At 52.9% G+C, this 26681-nt stretch overlaps 1 protein-coding gene across 1 annotated transcript; it reads right to left on the bottom strand.

Moving 5' to 3' along the window:
* On the bottom strand, nucleotides 1-24758 carry LYPD1 (LY6/PLAUR domain containing 1). Its single transcript, XM_078615027.1, has 3 exons — nucleotides 24472-24758; nucleotides 14361-14495; nucleotides 1-293 (listed from the first exon to the last, which is right to left on the bottom strand). Exons 1-3 carry the CDS (start codon nucleotides 24518-24520, stop codon nucleotides 1-3), a joined length of 477 nt encoding a protein of 158 aa, XP_078471153.1. The 5' UTR covers nucleotides 24521-24758.
* Nucleotides 24759-26681: the final 1923 nt, after the last annotated feature.

Genomic DNA, 26681 nt, shown 5'->3' with positions numbered 1-26681 from the left:
CTAGAGGCGCGGCAGCGGCGGCGACGGCAGCAGCGGCAGCAGGACGGGCAGCAGCTGCAGCTGCTCCTGCAGCAGCAGCAGCTGCAGGAGCAGCACCGCGACGGCGCCGGGCGGGGGGGCCGAGCGCCAGGCCGAGTTGCGGCGGCGCGCCGGCCTGGGCCCGTTGCAGAGCGCCGTGCCGCAGCAGCTGATGCACACGGAGCCCATGCGGCCCGGCACGCAGAACGTTTGGTAGCCCGCCGAGGCGATGAGGCACGCGGCCGACGACGCGCACGACTTGCGGTAGAACGTGCCTGCGTGTGCGTGCGTGGGTGTCGGCGCGTGCACGGGCGCGTGCGTGGAGACGTGCGTGTGTGCGCCAGGATCGGTGCGTGCGGAGTGTTTGAGACAAAGCGCACACGCAGAAACACGAGGGCTCCGTTCGTTAGCGCTGAGCTCATGAACCATAAGAAGATGCCAATGACATGTCACTGTTCAAGTTCCTTCCAAAGATTCCAGACAAACACACGCACTTTTACACACGTCCTTATAGTCACACATATATCTGAAACATACACGAAAAAGATAGAGGTCACATGTATAGCCTCAACATGCTGTTGGGGCAAGTGCTGTTTGCGAGCAACTATTAAGGCCGGCACAGCAGTTGACGCACACGGAGCAAAGTTCAACAAAAAATTGAGATTAATGTAAAGAGAGTTTACAAACCTCTAAACACCCTAAGATAAGCAAGGTTAACACTTTTGGGCACTTATTACCGAGGTCAAAGTTCGCAGTCCTTTCATAGCTCATCGTCAGCACCACAGGTCTGTGGTTGGATCTGGCCTGCAGGCACTAGGGATGAACTCCATGACGAACCTCGCTCGTGAAAGCTCCACAAACAAAAACGGATTCGCAGGTGTACAACAAAGTATTGTGTTGTTGTTGTACGTTGAGTAACTGTCATTGTTCTAAGTCGATTTAGAGATGCACGAGGAAAGGGATGGCAGCCAGATGTATGCAATCCGGTGACTGTCGGCAGACAGAATCAGACTATTTGTACTGGAGGAATCTGATGAGCTACAAAACTCCTTGGGACAGATGTCCAGGGATCGTTCCAGAAGGAACACCTTGAGAGCAGGTGAAGCGAGAAGGTTGAGTGTGACTGGCAAGGTGGCTTTGAAAAGTTGATGAGGTAATGGCGTAAAAACATGGAGGATTATAGCAACAGTGGATAATGATGATGATGATGAGTATATGTATGATGACGATGATGATAATAATAACGCCATTTATTTCCCCCGGAAAGCCTCACTCAGTCTTCAGACTCTTTTTCAGGAAAGCCGTGAATTGGAATATTTGGAGCGAGTGCCCAAAGTGCCCCTACACCCGCACAGATGAGAGAACAACACTCAAAAGAGGCCCTTCACTCGCTGTATACACAAAGACAAAGATCCCCCGTATAACCTTAACAAACTAATGGGGCAAGTGCTGTTAGTGAGCTCCTATGAAAGCCGGCACGGCACACGAGGGTGGCTAGCACCATGCCCGACCGCCTTTGTCTCCCCAGTGGCGATGTTTACCAGAGGTGTGGACTCGAGTCATGTGACTTGGACTCGAGTCAGACTCGAGTCATGAATTTGATGACTTGCGACTCGACTTGGACTTGCATAACAATGACTTTGTCCCACCTATGAGATGTGGACTCGAGTCATGTGACTTGGACTCGAGTCAGACTCGAGTCATGAATTTGATGACTTGCGACTCGACTTGGACTTGCATAACAATGACTTTGTCCCACCTCTGATGTTTACACACCGCACCGGGTACTCATTTTGAGGCTAAGTCGACATAGGGGAGGCCCGGGACCGGTTGAGATAACTGTCACTGGTGTTGGCCTTGAGCGGGAATCGAACTCCCCATACACACAGACAAACACACACACACACACACGGGGTAAATGTACAGGCAACCAGGTGTTTCAGCGGCAAGCGGATCCATTCGCTGTCCTTTAGAACGACAATGTTTTTACTAAGTGAGACAAATAAATACTCAGAAACCAATTTACTTGCTGGAGAATGTCCCCATTTCGTTGTAGTTTTTGGAGCAAATCGCCGTGGCGTTGTGAAATACGTCTGCCGTGCAGATATCCAGGCGTGAAACTATTAGACGGTAAACGGCTGACTTTTTTTCACTTGGAGGCAAACGTAGCCACAATTTGGCACTGCAAAAATACAAGTATGAATATGTATATATAAGATGTGGGGGCAACCAATGCCACTCACAAAAACATCAGCACCCCCGTCTCCACTGCTCGTTCTACCAAAGTCTTTGCGCGTGACGTCGGAGTGGGAAACCGCTCGTCCCCCTCCTCTCAATGTCCGCTCGCAGGCCTGAACGTGTTTTGGAAATAAAAAGGCGCCGCTCGGTGTTAATCAACACGTTCATTATAACTAACACGTTAATTACAACCGATATTAATTTGCAAGCGGTGGCGCGGGGCAGAGAATGCAGTGGAGACCTCGGGCTTGTAGTGATCCCAGTTGAAGACAACTTTTACAACTCGACTCGAGTGAGCGCGCGTCCAGACCGGAGCTCGCGGATCACTGGGACCGCCGCTCACTAACCGCACGCGGGTTCTCACCCCACGCCAGTTGTCAGCGCAACCGTGACCTGACCTTTTTGTGACCTGCCCCACACTTAAAACAATGTGCGGTGAATGAATGGTGCAAGTGAATGGACGGGGAAAGTGAATGGACGGGGAAAGTGAATGAATGGGGCAAGTGAATGAACAGGGAAAGTGAATGGACGGGGCAAGTGAATGGACGGGGAAAGTGAATGGACGGGGCAAGTGAATGGACGGGGAAAGTGAATGAATGGGGCAAGTGAATGAACAGGGAAAGTGAATGGACGGTGCAAGTGAATGAACAGGGAAAGTGAATGGACGGGGCAAGTGAATGGACGGGGAAAGTGAATTAACTGGGCAGATCTGCTGTGAATCTGTGAACGGTCTGAACAGGCTGCTGATGTGCACACATCATCATCATCATTATTGCGCAATCATTACGGCTGCATTATTTCAACGCAGTTGCTGAGCATAGGAAACCAGAGTACCTGGAGACAATAGTACACACTCAAGAGTCCACACAGATGTATGTGTGTTGAACTTCTTTTGCACCGTACGTAGCCAACCGTGCTCATCGGAGGTGTGGGGAAGAACAACAAACGAACACACACAACGCGGTTCCAAAAAAAATTAGTTTTTAATGTGCATCATTTAAAGGTGAGTGGTTTCAGTGGCTTCCTAATATCGACAGGAAAAGATTTGGTTGAGGGCCCTATTTGCTGAATTCCCGTCTCACGTCTGCCTTGCACGTGGGAGCAAATTGGAGCATCCTGACGAGCACCAACAGAACTGGGACTCCAGTCAGCCGGTCTCGAGGTGGGTTCGTCGGAAGATTGCCAGAGCAAACGACCTCTGCGTCCCGAATTCAACAGATCCGCACGTTTAACCGCAACGTGACCCATCGTTCGCACTCTGAGCACCGTCGCATACATCACAATTAATCTAAAACGACCCATCGATTTGTTACTATTGCTGATGGCCGACACGCGCGCCGCTTACGCATGACGGCAGAAACGACGCGTGCGGAGGAATTCGAAGAGGCCAACGCGCCGCGACAGGGAGATTGTGTGAGCGATTCAACTCGAGCCCGATCCCGAACCCCATCCGACCAGCCACTTGTCCTCGTCATATTCCTAGCCCTAGCCAACGACCATACTGGTCAGGGCTGCCCCTACACTTTTAAAAGTTGGGTCCCCAGATGCCTGCTAATGGGTTCTTTTTTGGCCGATTGGCGGTTGCAATTGTTTTAAAAGGGGATAGCGGAATGTACTGGGTAATGCGTTGCTGCAGCCGTGTACGAGTGTGTAAGTGGGCGAGTGTGTACGTGGGCGAGTGTGTAAGTGGGCGAGTGTGTAAGTGAGCGAGTGTGTAAGTGAGCGAGTGTGTAAGTGGACGAGTGTGCACATGGACGAGTGTGCACGTGGACGAGTGTGTAAGTGGACGAGTGTATAAGTGAGCGAGTGTGTAAGTGAGCGAGTGTGTAAGTGGACGAGTGTGTAAGTGGGCGAGTGTGTAAGTGGGCGAGTGTGTAAGTGGACGAGTGAAGTTTGGCACGGCACACGACAAGGTGGTTGGCCATAACCACGCCCGGCCGCCTTTGTCTCCCTCTTAGTTATGTTTAGACACCACACCAGGTACTCATCTGAGTCTGAGTCGACCGAGGGGAGGCCCAAGGTCGGTTCAGATAATCGATATACATGTACACACACACACATACACACTTGTGTGTATGTGTGTGTGTGTATATATCGCAGCCGGTGGTGATTTCCCACTCCCGCAATTACCATTCCGCCGTGGTCTGTAGAGCGACAAATGTGAACTTAATATGTGATAGCCATCGCGTAGGTTAGGGTCCAATTCAATAGATACATGAAAAAAAAGCTATAAACACACAAAGACAAAAATCCACCGTATAGCCTTGACAGACTGTTGGAGCAAGTGCTGTTTGCGAACAGCTATTTAGGCAGGCACAACGAGGGGGTGATGTGGCCAGCAAGCACCACGCCTGGCCACCTTTGTCTCCCCAATGTTGATCATTTACACACCGCACCAGATATTCATTTTAGTCTGAGTTTACCTAGGGGACGTCCAGGACCGGTTACAATATTATTCACTGTTGTCGGTCGTGAGCGGGAATCGAACTGGGGACGCCAGGTTCACAGCGCAGCGCGCCGACCACTACGCCACCGCTCCCCACACGCACAGACACACGCACACACACCCACACACACGCACACACACCCACACACACACACGCACACACAAACCCACACACACACGCACACACACCCACACACACCCCCACACACGCACACACCCACCCACACAGACCCCCACACCCACACACACCCCCACACACGCACGTGGGCACACACCCACACACGCACACACAAACCCACACACACACACACACACCCCCACCCACCCACACTTCCACACACACGCACGTGGGCACACACCCGTAAAACGAGCTCCAATGACACATTTGTCACAATTGAACGATAACGCTCAGCGGCACACTCAGGCTCGGTCCTCATCAATAATCAACCATCGGCCTTCTCGAGTCAGCCTGTGCCTTGTTTCCCCTTCCATTCCTCCAGTGGCAGTTCCGGTGTCACGGACTGTATAATGACCGCGTGGCGTGTGTAAGTGATAGCTGCAGAGCCTTGGAAATTCGCGTTGAGGTTTGAAAACCCCACCGGCACTCCACAAGCTCCCCACACCCCGGTAATCCCACCGGCGCTGCTGTAACGCACATCGGCATTGCCATGATCGTCGTCATGAATGTCATCGCCGATTACGAGTGTGGTTGGGGCACCTCTCCAGTGCTACGCGCGCGACCAGGTGGCAGGAGAGCACAGGGCACCATCTGTGTGGGCCTCTGTTCCTCCCTTGTGTTACGCATGGGGAGATTTCTCCGGCTACGTCCGACCGACACGTCCACCGTCAGTGGCGAGTGATGTCTGAACAGCTTCTGGGCACTCCACTCGGTCGACTCGGCCCTGAACAAGCACGCGGTGCGGTGTGTGCAAAGTTCAGCACTGGGGAGACAAAGGCGGACGGGTATGATGCTGGCCACACCACTCCCTACGTGCGAAGTCTTCATAGGTGCTCGCTACCGGCACTTGCCCCCAACAGGCTGCACAGCTACACGGGGGATCTTTGTCTTTGTCTGTTTTGTTGTGCGCTAGACCCATCGCCTCGCTTCCTCTGTGGAAGTGATCGTCTCACTCAGCGTTGTACAAACACATGAAATCCACGTTCACAAAATACATCTCCAGACGTCTCAACCTCCTCACCTCTCGTCCCTTCACAAACCCGACCCTCACCACCCCCACTCAGGCCCCATCCTGGCCTTGTCCCCGATGCTGCCGTTTCCTCTCACGCGGAAAACACTTCTTGAACGAGGAATTGCCAAAAATACCGACCCCCCCGCCCCTAACCCGATCCAGACCCCTCCTGACAATAGGAGCTTGAGGCTCGGTGAGGCTGTCATGGGAAAAATGATTTTCATCATTTACTTTGAGCATTAGCGGCATCATCAGCAGCTCGTGTGGAGGATTGTTGTATCGCAGGATCCGGAGAGATGGCAACGGCTTTGGGTGGGGGCGGGGAGGGGGGCTTCATCCAGCAGTGGAACGATCATGGCTGACGATGATTATGATTATGATCATAATCAGTGTTCAGCAATAATTATGTCGACATTGCCACCATCGCCTCGGAGACTTTGGAAGCCATTTCAACGGGTTGCAGCGTGTCCGCTCGCTTCACCTGCCCTCAGGGTGTCCCCACTGGAACGATCTCCGTCCCGTCGGCCAAGTGACCACATCTTATCCGTCTGGTCGCAGTCCCTTCGCAGGCCTCCGCAAATCGACTTCGCCAACAGATGCCGGCGTTGAATGCGGAGCGGCGCTCCACTTGTGTTTGTGTCGAGCGTCACTGCGACGTTTCTAATGGGGTTTTTTTCCTGTTGCATCGAAAACATAATTTCTCGTATGTATAGAAGTTGAACTTCTTTCGTAGCGTACGTAGCAAATGGCAGTTTAAAAATAAGATTTAAAATGTATTTTACGACTCATAATGCAGGAGGACGTGGGTTCGATCCCGACCCTGATGCATGGATTTTTTCCCCTGGTCTTCCGGTTTTTCCCTCCACATTCAGAGCGATTTGCCTTCTATACATGTCCGCATGACAAGCCACGTTGTTGAGTTATCATTTGTGGTCAGGTCGATTCTGAAAAATATCTATATAGCTCAGTGGGCCTTACCTGCCAAAATTAAAACAATAGTTCGTCAGCTTTTTATATCTGATGATGAATCATAATACACTGTCGGCGAAAGCCTACGCACAACATTGGTCTCCAGTGTCTTCACGGCAGCCCTGGCAGCCACGTGCACGCGCTCGGTCGTTACCCAGATTGCTAAGCAGCTCGGCGGGGCATGTGGGGTAAGGGGCCAGCCACTTAGACCGTACGCATGGAGGGGGGAGGGGTTAACCCAAGTGCGTACGCTTGCGTATTGGGGCTCTACTGACAATGTAATTACGCATAGGAAACGCGGGGGGGGGGGGGGGGCAGTGAAGCCTCGATAATAATTTGTCTACATTGGCCTTCAAATTAGTTAGATAGTCCGGCGGTGGACAATCTGTTTGCTTAAACACGTCAATAGTATTAATCCTTGATCGTTTACGCGTGGATTAAATATCGGCCGTTCTAGATGATTCTGGGGGGGGGGGGGGTGCGTCAGGCGAACGTACGCAGGTGGGGGGGGGGGGTAAAGAGTGCGCGTGCGTACAGGGAGGGGGGGAGGGGTCAAGATTTGACAGATTTTTGCTAAATGGATGGCCCCTAAAGCCCCACAGCGGGCAGAGAGGGAGACAGAGAGATACAGACAGAGAGACAGAGAGAGAGGGAGAGAGCGCCTTCAGAGGGTCTCTGCATACGAGAATTACCCTTCCCAGGAGGCCGTGTTTCAATTAGCGCCGTCGGCAGAGCCCGGCGAGATGCTCGCTCGCTCACAGTGCAAGGTGCGAGCGCAGAGTGCCGGGGAGAATGGGCCATCATCATCATCTTCATCAACACAGCCCGAGCTGTCGCGAGCAGCGCGGCCGCCACTGCTGCCACCGCCACCGTTCAGTACGAGTAGCGAACACTGCGACTAGGACCAGCGTGACTTCTCGTAAGTCAGTGTGAGCATCCCTGATTGCGTCCTCTCAGGAGGCCGGTCCATCGCGAATGCGCACTAATCACGCGCGGTGAGCTCTTTGGAACGACACCGTTTTAAAGTCTCTTGCAAAACTGCATCAAGGCTCAGCGATGGATCCCCGAACGCGAGCCGGTAACGCGCTCCGGGTCTTCGGAGCCGGAGACCCCGAGACTGCGCTGAGCCGATAGCACGAGGCGTCCACGCGGCGGTGACAGCAGGTCGCCGTGGGGCTGCGGATCGTAGACGGTGTCGATCTGGGTCTGTTGAGACGGTGCACGTGCCGATCGGCAAGGTGGGATGCAGAGAAATTGTGCAGATTATTGTAGACGAGTGGGCACACTACCACTGCGGTCACCATCGGCCCACGCGACTATTGCTCCCATGAGCAACACGACCACCGACCGAGTCCATCCGGTGCTCGCTGAGCTGCATTGGCTTCCGGTTCCTGAACGAATACATCGGAAGGTCGTACTCGTTGCACACAAAGTGCTTGCCACAGATGAACCCCAATACCTCGCCGATCTCGTCAAGGAACGTAAACCATCCTCACGTGAACCCCGGTCACCCTCGCAGCAGCAGCGACTTTTGGCTAATCGTCGAACAAAGGCGGCGGTCACCGCATTGCACGGCGCTTTCAGATGCACTTCTGTGGCCGTCTGGAACGCTCTTCCTTCGAATATTAGGAAGCAACTGTGAACTGTGCGCTATGGCACTTTTACGTCTACATTGAAAACATTGTTGTTCCCCTCCCCCCGCACCTCCGACTATCATGGTTGGCTACGTACGGTGTGAAATAAGTTCTACATACATGCTTAACCACTAATACCACACCACCACTAACATACCACCATTACCACCAATACTAGCAACACCACCACTACCACAATCGTTATCATCTCCACCACAATAGCCAGACCCATTACCACCACCACCATGACCGCTCTAACTCTCTGCCACCACCAAAGACAGACCCGTTGGGACAAGTGCTGTTAGCGAGCACCTATGAAGGCCGACACGGCGCACATTACCACCGCAACCACCACAGCAACCCCTACCATCACCACCACCCGCACCACCACAACCACTGAAGCCATCGCCACGGCCACCACCACCCTCCCCTCTTCCCACACCTCGTAGGGCAGATCTGGATTACGAATGTGGCAGGTCCCCGTTGCCCGTCAACAATATTTCACCTCTTCGTGTTAAATCTCATCCGTCGGGCGCGTCTAATAAATCGGCTATGCGTGGATGTATATGGTGGCTCGCGGTGGAACTAATGAAAATATAAGTGATGATGGCACGGCGCGAGGAGGCGCGCGCGCCGGAGAAGCGATTGTTATTGCTGCGGCTAAGGCGATGCCGCGTTGGGGGTTTGTGTTGCTGCTGCTGCTGCTGTCATCTTGTGCTGCAGATGTCGTTAAAACTTCCCCTTTTTTTACTTTCATTGATTGTTTGTTTTTCATCAAGCGCTCGCAACGGTCGCGCACGTGCAATATGTTCTATTGAACAAGCACGTGTTTTTCAGAGAAGCGAATGTGTTGTGGAGGGCATGCTGATCGCGCCCTTGGCTGGGAAATGTGCATTCTACAGTTCGCCGCGGTTACCGTGGATGGTGGTAATGTTTCTGCTCATGATGATTTTACTGCTGCTGATTATGATGATGGTTTTGTTACTGATGATGATTGTGATGCTGCTGCTGCTGATGATGATTCTTCCGCTGCTGCTGCTCTTGCTGGTGGTGACAATGAACAAGAGAGACATGTCCAGTTCCTTCGCCGACTTTTGCACTCGCCTCGGTAAACCTTGAGATATGAAAACCCATCCACAGACTCCTGCCAAGTTGGAGTAATTGAGATACTATCGTTGCATCCGTGATTCATGTGAGATGGGGTTCCCCTCCTCCCCCACCGCCATCAAGAATGAAATACTAAAATAATGATGCATCCCATTGAAAATATACGCGCGTTCACCCAACGCTTAATTTCAGCCGGAACGAATTGGAAAGCTGTTCCGGGAATTATTTAACCATTCACATTTTTGAAATATTACTGCGGTTACAAAACATGCTCGTGACATTGCATAAATATAGGGTACAATAATATAGGATTATTATTGATAGGGTCATATTCCCTCCTCCAAACAGTGTTTTTCCAACATATACCGAGTGAGACATTAAGCCTTGTGTATTCCCACCCAGTAACCGGAAATTAATGAGAAAAATAGATAATCGGATAATATGTCTCCTTCATATATCCGTTCGAATCCGGCAGGCTGCCCTGGTCAATACTGCGGTATGTGTAGTAACCATGACGATCCGACGCACCATCTTTCTTCACAGTGGGCGGAAAAATCCCCTTGACATTATTTGCAAGCGTCGGACATTGTGTGCCGGCATGGGGGGGGGGGTCCGTAAATTACTCCATCGAGATTGTACACACAGAGTAGCAGCCACTGTCCCTCCCCGTAGACTCATGCCCCAGGTCACTCTTGCAAATGAAACTCAATTTCAGAAAATAAAATAAAATAAACTAAAACATCTAAAAGTATTATTTCTACAACCCAATCGGCCCCATGGTTATTTTGGGAGTGCGTAATTAAATTTGCAGTGATTCAGTGCAAGCGACACCTGGACCAATTTTCCTCCACCAAGGCAACGATGCTGAAGTTACAAAAATAAAATATTTGTGGATTTTATTTTTCATGCGCAGCGACAGATTTATAAAGGGGACGAATTGCCTGCTAACATATTATTACCTTGTTTTGCACAATGACGCTGAGGATTTTTTTGCATAATGAAGAATTCCTCATCAGGAAAACCTTCTGCACCTTGGCAAGTTCTCGAGTACGGATTGGATCCATTAGCACCTTCACGCCTTCGATTAGCACGGTTGGCTACGTACGGTACAAAAAAGTCCCACGTACGGTGCACATATACAAGCCGCTATAGCAGCAGAAGCAGCAGCAGCTGTGGCAGTGTGTCCGTTGTCCGGGGCGTTTGAGCCTTGCGAGTAGCAGCGGGTTACACGTGTCGGTGAAGCGGCCAGCGGTTAGAATTCGTGTCGGCTTTTGTGCGTGTCCTCTTCAGTGTGTGTACACGTACAGCCCTTTTGTCACTCCGCTGCGGGATGAAGGGCATCTCCACGCCGCTTCAGGCCCTGGGGGCTGTTTGACCGTTCTTCAGCGTGTTGGTCGGCATGGGTTTGGCGAGGGCGGTTGGAGTAGACATGGGGGCATAGAAGTGCCGTACACTCGTGGATTCCGCTGCTCCGCAGTCACCTTCACGCATGCTGGCCGACCCCCCTATACCTCTCGAAATAAAATGGCATTCTGTCTAAATGTAGATGCACAGGGCATAACGAGTATAGGTCATTACGCGCGTTTACCCAGGAGTGCCTAACTGCGTAGTCTCAAGACTCTGTTTCTGCGTAATCCCATTTGAGTTATTTGCAGGTAATGTCAGCATTGGGATGTCTGGCCAAACACCAGTCACGTCGTACATTTATAAACACATTATTTGGCGATGCTGCTGCGTTGGCAGTGCTGCACGAGCATAAAGGAATACAAGTCAACACGTTTGTCAATAAAACTGTGGGGGGAAAAACACCTCGAGGTGACATTTCGGGCAATGGCTCTCTTAACGAAGACAAACATACATTTTTATTTCGTAGTTTTTTGTGAGCTTCCTTGCATTTGCTCCGGTAACTTGAGAGAGCGACTCGCGGAGGTTTAAAACAAATAAAAGGCTTCCGGACGACGCGCGCAAGTCGCGTTGTCACCTCGGACGCGCGCGGAGCCGCTAATGGCGCGCCGGCGAGCGACCCGAGTGAAATATGTGGGTCCATCTCCATTAGCACTGCGGGCTCGGCAGCAGCGAGAGAGAGCGCAGCCCGCCCCGCTACTCGCACGCGCAGCCTCATCGCCACAACCGCACGGATCGCTCATTCATCTCCGCGACGCCTCGACGTGCACGGGAGCTGAGACAATAATAAGAATTTAGCGCGTTTGGTATTGGCGCCATTCCTTATCGTGCAGGGCTATCACGAAGCAAGGCGCACGGACGGGTAGAGTCTGGCGGCAGTTGGCGATGTTGGCACGTAGTGCGTTACCCAGTTTGTAAGTAAACTTTCAAATTTGCGCCATGACGTCGGCACATGGCCCACTCCGTTTTCGAATGATGTCGTGGCATCCATAACATCCACGGCGCGCATTTCTGTTGTGAGATTCCTCTCCAGAAACAACACCGGTGATGCTGCTGCCACTGAAGCAGAAATAGATTTGGCCACGTTTGATGCACGTGACATGTTTATCAATTGGCCGTGTCGGGTGGAAGAGGGTTTACAAAAACACTTTTTATTGACGCGACGACGTAGCCCGACAGAAACCAATTACGAATCGTAACATTGGTCGTGAAAGCCTCCGTGTGAAATCAGACGCATAGATGCCGACAGATTTGTTGTAGCGGCTGTGGCTCGTCACGAGGCACCCTGGGCGACAGAGCGAGAGGGGAGGCTGGAAGCGCTGCCTCTGACGGCAGGAGGGCGCGTATCTATCCCCCGACGTAGGTTCAGACGTTTGCCGTTGGTCAGACCATCCAAACTCGACACTTACGAGCGCTTAGGAATAATAATAATGATTATCATGATAATTTAACTTGTATCCGCTCTCTCTCTCGACAAGAGAGCGACTCGGAGACACGAGAAGAAACCACAGACAAGCACGCAGGACGGCAACAGCCAGTCAGTGAACCGGTGCAACATTTCCCTCGAAGCTCTGTGGTTCTTTATATGTTAAGATGGTATCAGACATTTAATGAGTTGCTATGCACGTGGGAGGAAACCAGAGCACCTGGACAAAATCTACGCATGCAGGGGCAACACATGAATGCATACAGATGGAATACGTGTGCCACATTCTCCTGGCAAGCCACGGTATGGCAGCTACGGGGAGTATCACAACATTTGTGTGATCCACCAGCTCTCGTCGCCTCCACAGTGTTGGATCACAGGCGTGCATAGCCACCACAACCACCACCTGGCTAAAGTAAACATTTATATTCAAGCAGTGTCTTTGCTCAAACAAGCCTGGGGCGACGGTCGTCCAAAGTCCTCTACTAATTATCGAAATTCCACATTCCCATGTCGGGAACGAGTTTAGCTATAGGACAACCACTTTTGAGTTTTTGTAAGTTTTACTAATGAGTCGTTGTGCTCCACACCACCCCCTGCCGAGATTTGACGTTTCAATTGTGGGTGACGGAACTGAGAGACATTTTACTTTCATAGTCTAAAAGTACGCGTGTGAATTCGAGAAGACACTATTTTAAAGTAGCCGTTTAACTTGGAGATTTCTCAGCATCCAATTATTACCGCTTTGCTCATTACATTGAATGTGAAGTGGAGGCTGGGGATCTTGGCTCCTTGCAACCGCGGTGATGGCTTATCCAGACTACTGCACGGCAAACCACCACCACCACACACACTCAGATGCATGCCCACTTACTTACAAAGACAAAGATCCTCCGCATAGCCTTTAAGAGACTGTTAGGGCAAGTGCTGAAAACGAGCACCTATGAAGGCCTGGGACGGCACACGAGGGGTTGGCGTGGCGAGCAATACGCCCGGCCGCCTTTGTCTCCCCAATGCTTATGTGTACACACTGGAACAGGCACTCAATGAAGGCTGAGGCGACCTTGGGGAGGGCCAGGACCGGTTAAGATAATCGTGTCTCCTTATACAAACACACGCACGACGATACAAACGAAGACCAAGCGACGAATTGGAAGGCAAAAGCCACACTCACTCGCGGTCAGAAACTGCGGTTGTGTTTTCGTAACTTATAGACTGGAGCTCTTCAGCAGTGCCCCACGCGTGAGCCTTAGATTTCAACACTTTCAACTTGGAAGTACGATACGCTGCATTCCATACACTTTAAAGAGGAAACTTTCAACCAAAAAGAACTCCTTCAACGGGGAAACTGTGCAAGCCCTCGTGCGTGTGATTATCCGCTACACAGTCAAATTCCCAACTTTTTTTCACAGAAGCGTCCAAAGCGTGGCAGGAAAGTGGGGGGGGGGGCATCGTTTCAAACTCCTTTTGATCTCCGCCTCGCACTCTCCGTGCCACCGCAGCGACACCGCCAGGAGCTGCATTTCAACGAATCGCTCTCAAAAACGGCGCGCATAACTCAACCACCGCCGCCCGCAACTGCTTTGTCCGCATCTGTAGCGAGCAGTTGCGCGAACTTGGACGTTTGAGACAATGCGCGCTCAGGACAAATCGTGACAACGAAGACTTCGTTCGCAAATGTGCGGCGCGTGACGATGAAAATCCATCGCCGCAACTCGAAAGCCCGCTCTGTGTCGACTGTGCAACCGAGTTGCGGGAAACTTATCGCTCAGTTGTGGCCCCGGCTCTATTCACAACCAGATCAGCCCGAATGCGCACCCAACTCGGCCGGTCTCACAAGCTAAGCAGGGCTGGTCCTGCTCAGTGCGTGGGGGCGATGGGGGGAGGGGGGTGACTGCCCAGGAATGGCGTTTGCACAAGTCGCGTACCGTTGCTTCTGACCATCACCTCCTTCTGGCACACGTTCTGCACGTTCACGGTGCAGTTGGCGATGTTCTCGGGCGCCGAGCAGTCGCTGAGATGAAACTCCTCGCACTGGTAGCACTGGATCTGCAAGCTCCTCCCTGTGGTGGTGGCAGGGAGAAGGAAGAGGAGGACGCAGTTACAGGGGGCACAAGCCTCGAATATCAACGGGAATCACCAAACGTTCTCGGCAGAGTTTTTGTTTGTTGTTTTGGGGTTCGATGGCGTCAGGATGACATCGCCACGTTTTTCGTGCAGCGCGTTTCGCCCGCAGTGTAAATGACTCTGCCTGGAATGTGCATGGCGGTCACCGGGCTCCGACTGTGAACGCTCGCCAGGCGCCCTCTTGAAGGAGAGAGTCACGAGAAGTCTCGGTGAAGCTTTCCTGGCTAAACAAAGCGTAATAATAAACACGGCCGTTTTGCGATGAGCACAGCTCAAGAGATAACAAACAAAACACGCGGCGTGTTTAAAGGACGACAGGGCGTCTGTGTCAGGGTTTCATCAATATTAGGACTCATCAGCAAAGTAAATGGACAAATGACCAAATCATCCGCAGTGTGCCCAGTCTCATCAAAACTCACGAGCCAAGCCGAGTTACGCTCCGTTGTTCCATGAATGACGGCTGTGTGACAACTCTACGTGTGACAGGCATGGGAATGGAGATGGCCAGGAGATGACAGCATAGCAGTGGATTCTCGGATCCATCTGTGCAGAGCCTTGAGTGTTACCCCCTCGTAGGCGTGGTGAGGTTCTCCAGCTCCCTCCAAAATGAAGCCAAGCGCTCGTTAACTCAACTGCCCATACATCTCAATGCAGGGACCTCCTGAAAAATGATCTTGAGACGACGGCTGTGCGAGATACACCCTATTAGTATATTATCCCGCACCTCCGATTATCACGGTTGGCTACGTACGGCGCGAAAGAAGTTCAACATACATACATACATTGGATGATGTACTGGTCAGAATACAGGACGTGCAATCCAGAGGTCGAGGTTCGATCTCGCGGCGTGCCAGATGAGACAATGGAAGAGGTTTCTTAAATCCCCCTGCCTATGCCCAGCCAGCAGAATAAATAGATATATCACAGTCGATGGGCTGGTCGCGTGTGGTGGGGTAAAGTGTGGGTACTGCCACCTTCTCCAAGGCGTCCGATCAGCTTGGAAAGGTAGGCCAAAATGCCCCCGTGTGGGGGGAAGGGGTGGTCTCTAAAGCTATCTCCGCTGGAGAGTCTCCTGCCGGCAGTGCGGTGAGTGAGCAACTGGCTAGAGCTGCGCCTTTCCCTTGACGTGTCGTCGCCGTTGTTTTTATTGAAGGGGCTGCGGTACAATTCGCAATCTTGAAGCCGGTTTTATGGCGCTGCAAATCCTCAAGTTTCGAATTAGCCACGACTCAAACACACACACACACAACACAAATACAGCCGCACCTTTTGAGAGTGATTTCACGAGATAAATGGATTTCAAAGGGGGCCATTCGCCCCGACTTAAAAGGCGTTGTAATTGACTCGAACTGACAATCTGGGGGCCGGTTTTCATTTAGGGCGAAGCAAAAAAAACCTCTCTCTCGCTATCGCAGCGAAACCACCTGCCAACACACCCCGCCCGGAGCATCGTGTGGGCCGAGTGTGGGGGCTCGTCTGGTGCGCTGCCCGCCTGCCGGAGATTACAATCGGGCCATGCAGACCGAGGTGTGAGGGTGGGGGGGTTCAAGTGGCCGCTTCTGAGCAACGAGAGAGAGAGAGAGAGCGCACTGGGTGAGCAGCGTGACAGCATCGCGGAGAGAGGGTGGCACGAGTCGCACCACACACCACGCGCACTCACGACGTGCACGGGTGCACACACTTACACTCGCACACTTGCAGACGGGCACAAAGACGGAGGAGATACGTGCACCTCCAACAAAATGAGATAGCCTTAAACTGACTGTTAGGACAAGAGCTGTTAGCGAGTAGCACCTATGAAGGCCGAAACGGCACACGAGGGGGTGGGTGGCCAAAACCACGCCTGGCCGCCTTTGTCTCCCGAGTAGCGATGCTTACACATCGCACCGGGTACTCGTTTGAGGCTGAGTCGACCTAGGGGGAGGCCCAGGACTGCTTAAAATGTTCGCCACTGTTATTGGCTATGAGTGGAAATCAAACCCGGCACGCCCGGTCGCGCAGCACGCTAACCACCGCGCCACCGCTCCCCAGACACTCGCATACAAAAAGAGACAAAGATCCCCCGTGTAGGCTTAACAGACTGTTGGGGCATTTGCTGTTAGCCACATACATACACTCGTATTCATACACCCTCTCATACCTACATACATACAGACACACATCAATACACTCACATTTACATAAACACACAAATCCACATACAAATACACCTACGTTTTGAAAACCACGTTAACATACATACCCAGTACTGTACACATACACATCCATTCACAAATATATACGTGCACACAAATATGTACACATTCATACACACACATATATAAACGCACCTCTACACAGATTCACATAAAAACACACAAGCATACGCACACACACAAATACACACAGACACACACAAGCATACGCACACACGTAAAAAAACACACTTGTCAGGATGCATAGCCTTTGGCAGATTTTAGGGCAAGTGCTGTGAGCGAGCTCCGATTAAATCCGCCACGGCGCACGAGAGGGTGGTGTGTGGGTTATCTCTGCAACGTCGAATGTTACATTCCTCGACAGTTGTGACTCGTTTAGGCCGAGTCTACCTAGGGAGGCGAGGGAGACGACTGATTGTGAGCGTCACTCCTCCACTTCCCGTTGTTCGTGAAGAGCGGCTGGCCTCCCAAATGCTCAGTCGCGTCTTTCCCCGAAGCCTCATCCACGGAGGCCGATGCTGCCACCGCTGGCACCAGGCATTGGCAAGTCCACTCAGCACCACGTCCTCCTGTACCAGCCCACCTCGTCTCTAGCCCGTGCCGAGCCCCTTTAGGCCCCTCTATCCGGCCAAACAAGCAGCTCGCGGTGGCTGGACATGCGGGCTACATGGCCCAGCCAACGTCGCCTCGTTTTCCGAAACTCCAGCCAGGAATTCTCGGCCATAATCGTGCCCCCCATCTCGTTATGCTGGCGGAACGTGGGACCCCGTTTACAGAGCCACGCCTCGGCCCGCTTGAACACATTCAGGGTGGGCCCTATCTACGATCAGTGGCGGGTTTAAATCAGCCTTTATTTGGGTGGCGAGGAGCTCACAGATCCACGAAAGATCTGCAACAAACACACGCAGGTCAAAGCGGACATTGCCCCCATTGCACCACGCCGGGATGCACAATCGTTGACCCTGCAGCACGCTGCTGAACAATTCAGGGGGTGTGGCAATTGCATCGATTCATCAGCACAGTATCGGTGATTCCAGCTGACAATGACAGGGACATGGTGAATCGCGTGCGGAATTTTTGGTCCGCGTCGGCAGGAACGGCTCCGCGTGACGCTCTGCAGCCACTAGAGGCCGCTGCACGCACCACGCCGTTGAGACGAGAGGGGAAAAAACAACCACAGGAGGAGTGAATTCGTGCATGCAGCGGCTAATGAGAATCCCGACGGCGCATTGAATCGCGATGGGGAGCGCGTCAGGACCTTGGCGGCACTCGTACCGAGAGGTCTTTCAGGAGGCAGGTCTTGGGGCGGTGTCTCGCCACTTAGCACGCGGCAGGCTTTTGTCATCAAGAAGCGTTAATGGTACACGCAGAGTGCACTGTGTGTGTTCACGAGAGCGCTGTTTGCGTGTGTGCATTGAGCAAGGGACACTGCACAATCTTGGTGGTGCTCGAGTTTGCCTGCCAGTTTGCCTTACAACTCGCACAGGAAAGCGAAGGTCCGAAAGGCTCGGACATCACCGCCGTTGGGAGGGCGGCCATGTGGCAGCGCAGTGGAATCCCACTCGTGCCTCAAAGCAAGAGGGCACCTGGGTTTGATTCGCGACTCGGGCGCCTTTCTGTGCAGAGTCTGTATATGGTTGTTATTGTTTGACTTGCATCCCGCTGGGATTTTTGCACACAGCGTTGAGAAACGGTGTTTTTTCTGGAAGACTTTGCGGTTTTTCCCAGGATTTTTCTGTCGCGCGTAGTCACTTTAAGATGTTTTTTGTTCATGTTTTTGTTTTGTTGCGGTTGCACCCGAGCAAAGAGCCGCATGGCTCACAGCGTTATACCTAATAAATAAATGAAACTGAATGTTCTCCCCCTGTCCTGCGTGGTTTCCCTCCGGCTTACCCGGTTGCCTCCGGTAGATAAACAAAACAAATGAAACACCCCAATGCTGAAATTCACCTGCAAATTATTCCATTGAAGTTTAACACGTAGCGAGAGCGCACCCCATTCTGAGTAAATGGCAGGACCCTCCTGAAAACAAAAAACGAGTCTCGAGACTCGGTGAGACTTTCCTGGGTAACCCAAAGCACAACAACATGTTACGTCGCCTATTATTCCGCGGGTTTACGGTGGGCCAGGAGTAGGCGTGACGTCATCACGCACGAACCGGGCTCAATGCGGGTGACGTCATCACGCAGATCTTACGTCACCGCCGCGCATTTGCCCACCCGCGTGCCAGCCAGCAAAACGTATATTTCCAATATAGCATGCTATACAGTGCATGCTTGTCACTCCTTGTCAGTCCACTGCCAGATGAGGGCCTCCTCGCGACGTGCTGCTGATCGTCGCAAGAATAATGACCTTACTTCAACACGCGGGTGACTGCGTGTTGGTGAAGGCCGGGATCATAGATGTGGAATCATAGAAGTACAATACAATAATTGATGTTGCTCCACTGCCACGACGCGACTCGATACAGAAGGATAAATGGATTCATTGGAGAGGCCACGCAGACGTCTGCGACCAATGGGGAAGAAGATCCAAAGCCAAATGGTGGGAGACATAAGCCCCCAGACCTTCGAGATCGGATGTCGACTTCGCAACAACCGCGGCAGACAGCGGAAGGAAGGCAGGAGGCAGCGACGGTGCGAAGTGCGGGTGGCATCAGCGCCGTTGGCCACGATGCCCTCTTGACCTGAACGAATTCGCACACGCCGAGCACCCCGCTGTGCACGCGCACGGTGCCGCGCCCCCATCGCCCGAGGCGCGCAGCCATCGAGGGATCACGACAACCCCCCCCCCTCCCGACCGGGGGAGGAAGACGGGGGGAAGAGCCCGCGTCCCCGGCTCAACACCCAGGGCGCGCCGCTCATTTGCATCCTCGACATTCGTAGCGTTTGGTGGAACTCATCCTGGCCTGAACCCCCACGCGCGATTTCATCCACAGGTCCGTGGCATTCCCGCGTCTAGTCGACGCTTTTGATGTTGCGCGCGGAATCCGTGGACGCGGCTCGCGAGAGCGGTCATCCTCGGCTCGACTCCTGGAAGCGCCCGTGCCCTGGGCTGCCCCTTCGAATTCCCACGCTTCGCCTAGTCACGTGTGTTGACTAAAAACGAGTTCGTCGAGTCACCGTTGACGATTCAGCGCATCAACAACCCGTGACACCTCTGATCCTGTGCTCACCACATTTGTTTTTTGTTTTAAACAGCGTGATAAACCAGCCTAATGAAATAGTCTAAATCAACTCAGGTGGCCGACACGGGGGAGGTCTTCATCCAGCAGTAGATTGACAAAGGGGGCTGTAAAGCATTGCTTATTATGATTACTTCCCTGTTGAAACGTGTTACATCATTAGACTCGGCAGTACGTAAGTCGCTAATGTTGAATTAACGACTTACGTTTCGTCAAAACAATATTCGGCAGAGGGCCCCGACGGATGAGATTAAACGCTGAATGGCAATTTATCCGTTTTGTTTGTATTTCTGTTCTCTTCCTATCCCTATTAACTGCGGAATTTGGCTTTACAAATCAATTAACACGACGGCTGTCACACGCACGCGGGCCACGTGGTCTGCATGACCGAGCCACCGCAGCCGCGCCTGCCGTAGGAGCTCTCAGATGAGACTGTCCCCGGATATTAAACACGCCAAAGATCCCCCGTATAGCCTGGACGGACTTTTGGGGCAAGTGCTGTTAGGGAGCACCTATGAAGACCGACATGGCTTGACAACGCCACGCCCGGCCGCCTTTGTCTCTCCAGCGCTGAATGTTTACCCTCGGCACCAGGCTGAGTCGACGTAGTAGGTAGGGACGGCCCCGGACCGGATCAGATAATCGTGACCGATGGTGGCCGTGAGCGGGAATCAACCTCGATTAGACGGATTTGAAGCGTAATGCTACACTACCGCTCGTCAAACAGACACACACAACCATACACACACACACACAGACACAAGCATACGCACAGACAAATACACACAGACACACACGCAAGCATACGCACACACACAACATACACACAAGCATACGCACATACACACAAGATACACACACAAGCATACGCACACACACAAATACACACAGATACACAAGCATACGCACACACAAATACACACAGACACACACACAAGCATACGCACATACACACAAATACACACAGACACAAGACAAAGAAAAAACAAGAGCACACACACGCAGATAAGCACGCGCACACACACACACGCTCACACACACACAAGCACACACACACACACGCGCACACACACACGCGCACACACACACACACGCGCACACACACACACGCGCATACACACACACGCGCACACACACACACGCGCGCACACACACGCGCACACACACACAAGCACGCGCACACACACACACGCTCACACACACACAAGCACACACACACGCGCACACACACACAAGCACGCGCACACACGCGCACACACACACACGCGCACACACACACGCGCACACACACACAAGCACGCGCACACACACACACGCTCACACACACACAAGCACACACACACACACACCTACAAACATCCGTCGTTGCACGTCGTGGCCTTTAGGAACAGATGCCGACTAAAGGTCGGCAGGGCACGCGAGGGGGTTGCGAATAGACAGCGCCGCGCCCGGCCGCCTTTGTCTTTCTCAACTGCGATGTTTACGTTGACACACCGCACCAATGTGACTCATCTCTTGGACTGAATCGTGGATTCGAACCCAGGCGGTTTCCGCGCCCCTCCACACGCGCGCGCGTTCCATGCAAAATAAACCTCCACCCCCGCCACACACACATACAAGCTGAGCGGTCCAATTAAGTTTACAGACTCAACACTTCAGTTACAGACACAGTGTCATTTGTGGCTGTCAGCCCACCCCATTCAATCTGCTGCTCACTGAACGCCTCGTAGGCGAGATGCCCCAACAGATGCTCCAATAGCCTATACATGCTGTTGGGGCAAGTGCTGTTAGCGAGCACCTATTTAGGCCGGAACGGCGCACGAGGGGGTGGGTGCGGCCAGCACTATAGGCACAGCCGCCTTTGTCTCCCCAACGCAGACGTTTGCACACCGAACCAGGTTTCTCAATTATGACCAAGCCGACCCAGTGGAGGCCCAGGACCGGTTGATATATTCGTCACTGGTGTTGGCCGTGAGTGGGAATCGAACTGGGGTCGCTGGGTTCGTAGCGCAGGGCGCGAACCACTACACTCCTGCCGTTCCCCAAAGACACACACGAACCCACAACACGTGCGTGCGTTCTGACTGTGAGCACAAGCTGCTCAAGCCAGTCCCGAGCGAGGGTTTGGCTCAACGCGTCGCTCGAACGCGCGCGCTAATCACACAAGACACGCAGCAGCAGCAATAAGAACGTTACGCGTTTTTTTTTTAAATAAACGCAAACTCGTTTGGTTGAAAGTATTTTTCCTTAGCAATCTGGCCGATAATGAGACACAAAATGGGCATTGTTGGTCAGTTTAGTTCTGGTGTTGGCGAGTTATGTGGTGAGTTTAGTTTCGCTGATGATGAGACGTGTCGTGGATTTAGTAATGGTGCTGGTGAGCAGTGTGGCGAGTTTAGTCCTGGTGTTGGTGAGATATTCGGTGAGTTTAGTACTGGTGAGCAGTGTGGTGAGTTTAGTACTGGTGAGCTGTGAGTTTATTACTGCTGTTGGTGAGCTTCGCTATGAGTTTTTAATTGGTGAGCAGTGTGGTGAATTTATAACTGGTGAGCAGTGTGGTGAGTTTATAATTGGTGAGCAGCGTGGTGAGTTTATAATTGGTGAGCAGTGTGGTGAGTGTCGTCGCGATTCGTGTTGGGGGGGGGGATGGTGTTTTAGTGAGTTCATGAGCAACTCTCACAGCCAGACGGTGATGGGAGTCAAAATTTGTCCCGGGCACACCAAGAGGTGGGCCAGGGCACCCGGCACACCAAGAGGTGGGCCAGGGGACCCGGCTCGAGCCCTCGCGGCGTGAGGCGCCCTCCAGGAGCCGCGCGTCATCGCGTTCGCCAAGACCCTGAGCCAGATCCGCGTGCGAGTGACAGCTCCTTGTAGGCGATGTTGTTTTCGGTTGTGATCATCATCATCATCGTCGTCAACCATTCCAATTCCACCAAACAATCATCATTACCATCATCAATCATGCCTCTACCAGTCTCACAAACGCACACACACATCATCAAGCATCATCCTTATGAGGCCGATAAAACGTTGCCACCAAGTGATGCAGCACCGATTGGTGTGAAAATAATACAGTGTAGGACCTCCGTACAGACTAGTCCGTGGCATAGTAACGTGGAATTACCACCGCTAAACGAGGAACCGCGAACGGAGATAATCTTGCGTGTTGCGGGTCAGTGTCTTGCTGTGCCCGTATGTGTGTGTGTATGTGTGTGTGTATGTGTGTGTGTATGTGTGTGTGTATGTGTGTGTGTATGTGGCCCACTCAGCCTCAAATGGGTACAGTACCTGGTGCGGGGTGTAAACATCGCCACTAGGGAGACAAAGGCGGCCGGGCGTGGTGTTGGCCACCCACCCCCTCGTGTATCGTTCCTGCCTTCATTGTTACTCGCTCACAGCACTTGCCCCAAGCGTCTGTTACAGGCTATACGGGATCCTTTCCGTGTTTTGGATACGTGTGTTTGTCTGCAATATGTGGAGTAGCAAATCACTTTACAAATGATGCCCAACAGGCGTTCGAAAAATCCACACGCGGGATAGGAACGCGGGCGGTCGAGCAAGCTTACGAGCGTGTGAGAGAGTGACTGTGGCTGTGGCTGAACGTGCGTTAGTGCGTGAGAGTGTATGGGGCTGAGTGGGGAGCGGTAGTGTAGTGGTTAGCGCTACGCTGCGCTACGAACCTGACCACCCGGATTCGATTCCTGCTCACGACCAACACCGGTGACGATGATCTGAACCGGTCCTGGGCCTCCCCTAGGTCGACTCAGCCTCAAACTAGTACCTGGTGCTGTGTGTAAACATCGCCACGAGGGAGACAAATGTGATCGGGCGTGGTGCTGGCAACTCACCCCCTCGTGTGCCGTGCCGGCCTTTACAGGTGCTCGCTAACAACACTTGCCCCTACAGTCGTCTCAGGTTATACGGGGGATCTTTGTCTTTGTGGCTGAGTATGAACGTGCGTGCGTGTGAGAGTGTGCGAGCCGCGGGCTATGTCAGCCTCAAATGAGTACCTGGTGCGATGTGGAAATGTCGAAACTAGGGAGACAAAGGCGGGTGGGCGTGGGGCTTGTCACCTCGTGTGGAGCTCTCTAACGGCACTCTGCCCCCAGCAGTCTGCTAGGTGTGTGAGTGTGTGAGTCTGAGTGTAAGTCTGTGTATTGCAGAGTGTACGCGTGTCTGTCTTTCATGGATACAGCCATGGACTATCCATGTGTGTATGCGACCGTGTGTATGCGTTATGCACCTTTGCATGTGTCTATATGTATCAATGTGTATAGCGTGTGTATGTATACACACATGATGCATACATATGGCGATATGTATCTATGCACACGTGTGTATGCACACGTGTGTATGTATGTTGCAATGTACCTATACACGTGTCTCTATATATGTATCAAATTTAGTGTATATATATTTATACGTGTGTACTGTGTGCTATTTACCAATATATGTGTGTGTCCATAACTATCTCTGTACGTGTGGATGTATGGTGTATTATGTATCTGTCTCGATATCTGGATGCACTTTTACCTGTGCTCAGCAGGCAGAGTAGGGCCAATGCGCACAGCGGAACCCGCATCTTATGGCCGTGCCCGCGTCTCGATTCATGCGCTCGGGAGGGGGGGGGGAGCCACGCGGATCACGCCGGAGCCACGCGGGGGAGTCGCTGGAGCCGCTGCCCAGGCGATGCTTTGAGAGTCTCGGTCTCTGACCTCTCGCCCCTCGCTCGCCCTCTCCAAGCTTTGCTCAGCCCCAGGTTGGACGCACGGGGGTCGGTCCCAGGTCTCCACAGCAGCGCGCGCACGTTTAGCGGCAGGGCGAGAGGCACCCAGGCAGAGAGAGAGGAGGAGGAGGAGGGGTGGTGGTGGTGCTATAGCCCAGGCGTGCGCTCTCTCCGCACCGCTCTGCTGCTCATTGCGCGCTGCTGCCTCGCGGCTGCCGCTGCCTCGGCTACGAAGTGCGCGGCGGGAGCAGCGGCGTCGACCGCCACCGCCGCGCGCCGCACAGCGGACCGCGCGGCGCTTCGAGCACGAGGTGCGCGCCGCGGAGCGCGACCTCCCCCCCCTCGCCGCGTGTCGAGCAGCCGCCGCGCCGTCCTCCCGGCGAGAGCGGTCGCCGCGCAAATCAAAGCGCGGGTGGGGGACGGGGTGGTGGAGACGACTCTTCCTCCTCCGCTCGGTGACACGCCCGCGCGGGGAGAGTGTGCCCTGCGTGTGCGCCTGCTGCCGACTCGGTGGTTCTTGCCGCCCCACGGCAAGATCCAAGATAAGTGTGCGGACAAATAGGCGCGCATTCACCCCCCACCCATCCCACCACCCCCCCCCCAATCTCTCTCCCTCTCTCTAACACCGACACCCCATCACCCACGCTTCCGTCCCTCCATCCGCAATCCCGCCTCTGCCTTACACCCCCCCTCAACCCCACCTCCCACCTTCAGCCCCTTACGTAATCTCACATGGCGAGGTGGATGTCCCCTTGATGGGTGCGTGCGTCAACGCTGCAATGTACGCGTCTCCCCCGCCGCCTGCCTTGCTCGCCGCGTCTCAGTAAACATTAACTCCTCCCGTGCCACAAGATACTAACCTCGACTGGCGTCCTCTGTACACGTGCGCGCTCAGATAATTATGAAGACGCCTCTAGATGACATGTTCGGGGGTGGGGTGGAGGGGGGGAAGTGATTTGCGTGCCGTTGCTGTCAAACCCAGCCACCTAAATTTCGCCGGCCACGGCTAACACGAGTTGTGAGTGGATGACATTCAAACCGGGTCCTGGGCTCTCCCCCCCCCCCGAACCCCGCCCACCGCCTAATGAACCCCTGTAATCCAGAGCGTGAAGTATGGTCGAACAGGGCCAATTACCACCATGGCGTGGAGTGGCCCTCTCCCAGTGGTGCACTGACAAGGGGGCTGTAAGTTATGTTAACGTATTACTCTCTCGCGTAAAACGCGACTGTATTTGTACGAAATTTGAGCTTTCTCGCCCTTATTCTTTGATTCTTTCGGTAAAGTCAAGTAGATAGAAATTAAAATAAAAAGTGAAGTGAATACAAATAATGATATAAATACAATAAAACAAAAACCACGACGTTTCGATCGCAACACAAGCGGTCGTCTTTTTCCTGATGACGACCGCTTGTGTTGCTATGATCGAAACGTCGTGGTTTTTGCTTTTATTTTTAAAATTATCATTTTTTAATTCACTTTCTTTTTTCTATCTACGTGACTTTACCGAAAGAACCAAAGAATATGAATTCCTGCAGTCACAAAAGTTTCAAGTCAAAATTATCTGGCCCTTCTAGAACATCATTCGAGGTGAGATTCGTTACTGTATCACTCACGATCGTGCAATGGTCAGCGCGCTTCACGACCAACCCGTCCATCTGAGTTCGATTCCCGCTCACGGCCATCACCAGTGACGATTATCTGAACCGGTCCTGGGCCTCCCCTAGGTCGACTCAGCCTCAAATTAGTACCTGGTGCTGTGTGTGAACATCGCTACTGGGGACACAAAGGCGGGCGGGCGTGGTGCTGGCCACCCACCCCCTCGTGTGCCGTGCCGGCCTTCATAGGTGCTCGCTAACAGCACTTGCCCCAATAGTATGTTCAAGCTATACAGGAGATATTTGTCTTTGTAGTTGATATGTGTCCAGGGACTGGTAGCGAAGGCGCCTTGGCTTAAAATCGAAACGTCTACGAGTTCAAATCCTGGTCGTGGTTGGACTCCCCCTGTCATCCCTCCCG

This window comes from Lampetra planeri, chromosome 2 (assembly GCF_965212315.1).
Source record: "Lampetra planeri chromosome 2, kcLamPlan1.2.h2, whole genome shotgun sequence".
NCBI lineage: Eukaryota > Metazoa > Chordata > Hyperoartia > Petromyzontiformes > Petromyzontidae > Lampetra > Lampetra planeri.
The sequence above is the reverse complement of the archived record's forward strand: the minus strand, read 5'-3'. Positions and strand labels throughout refer to the sequence as shown.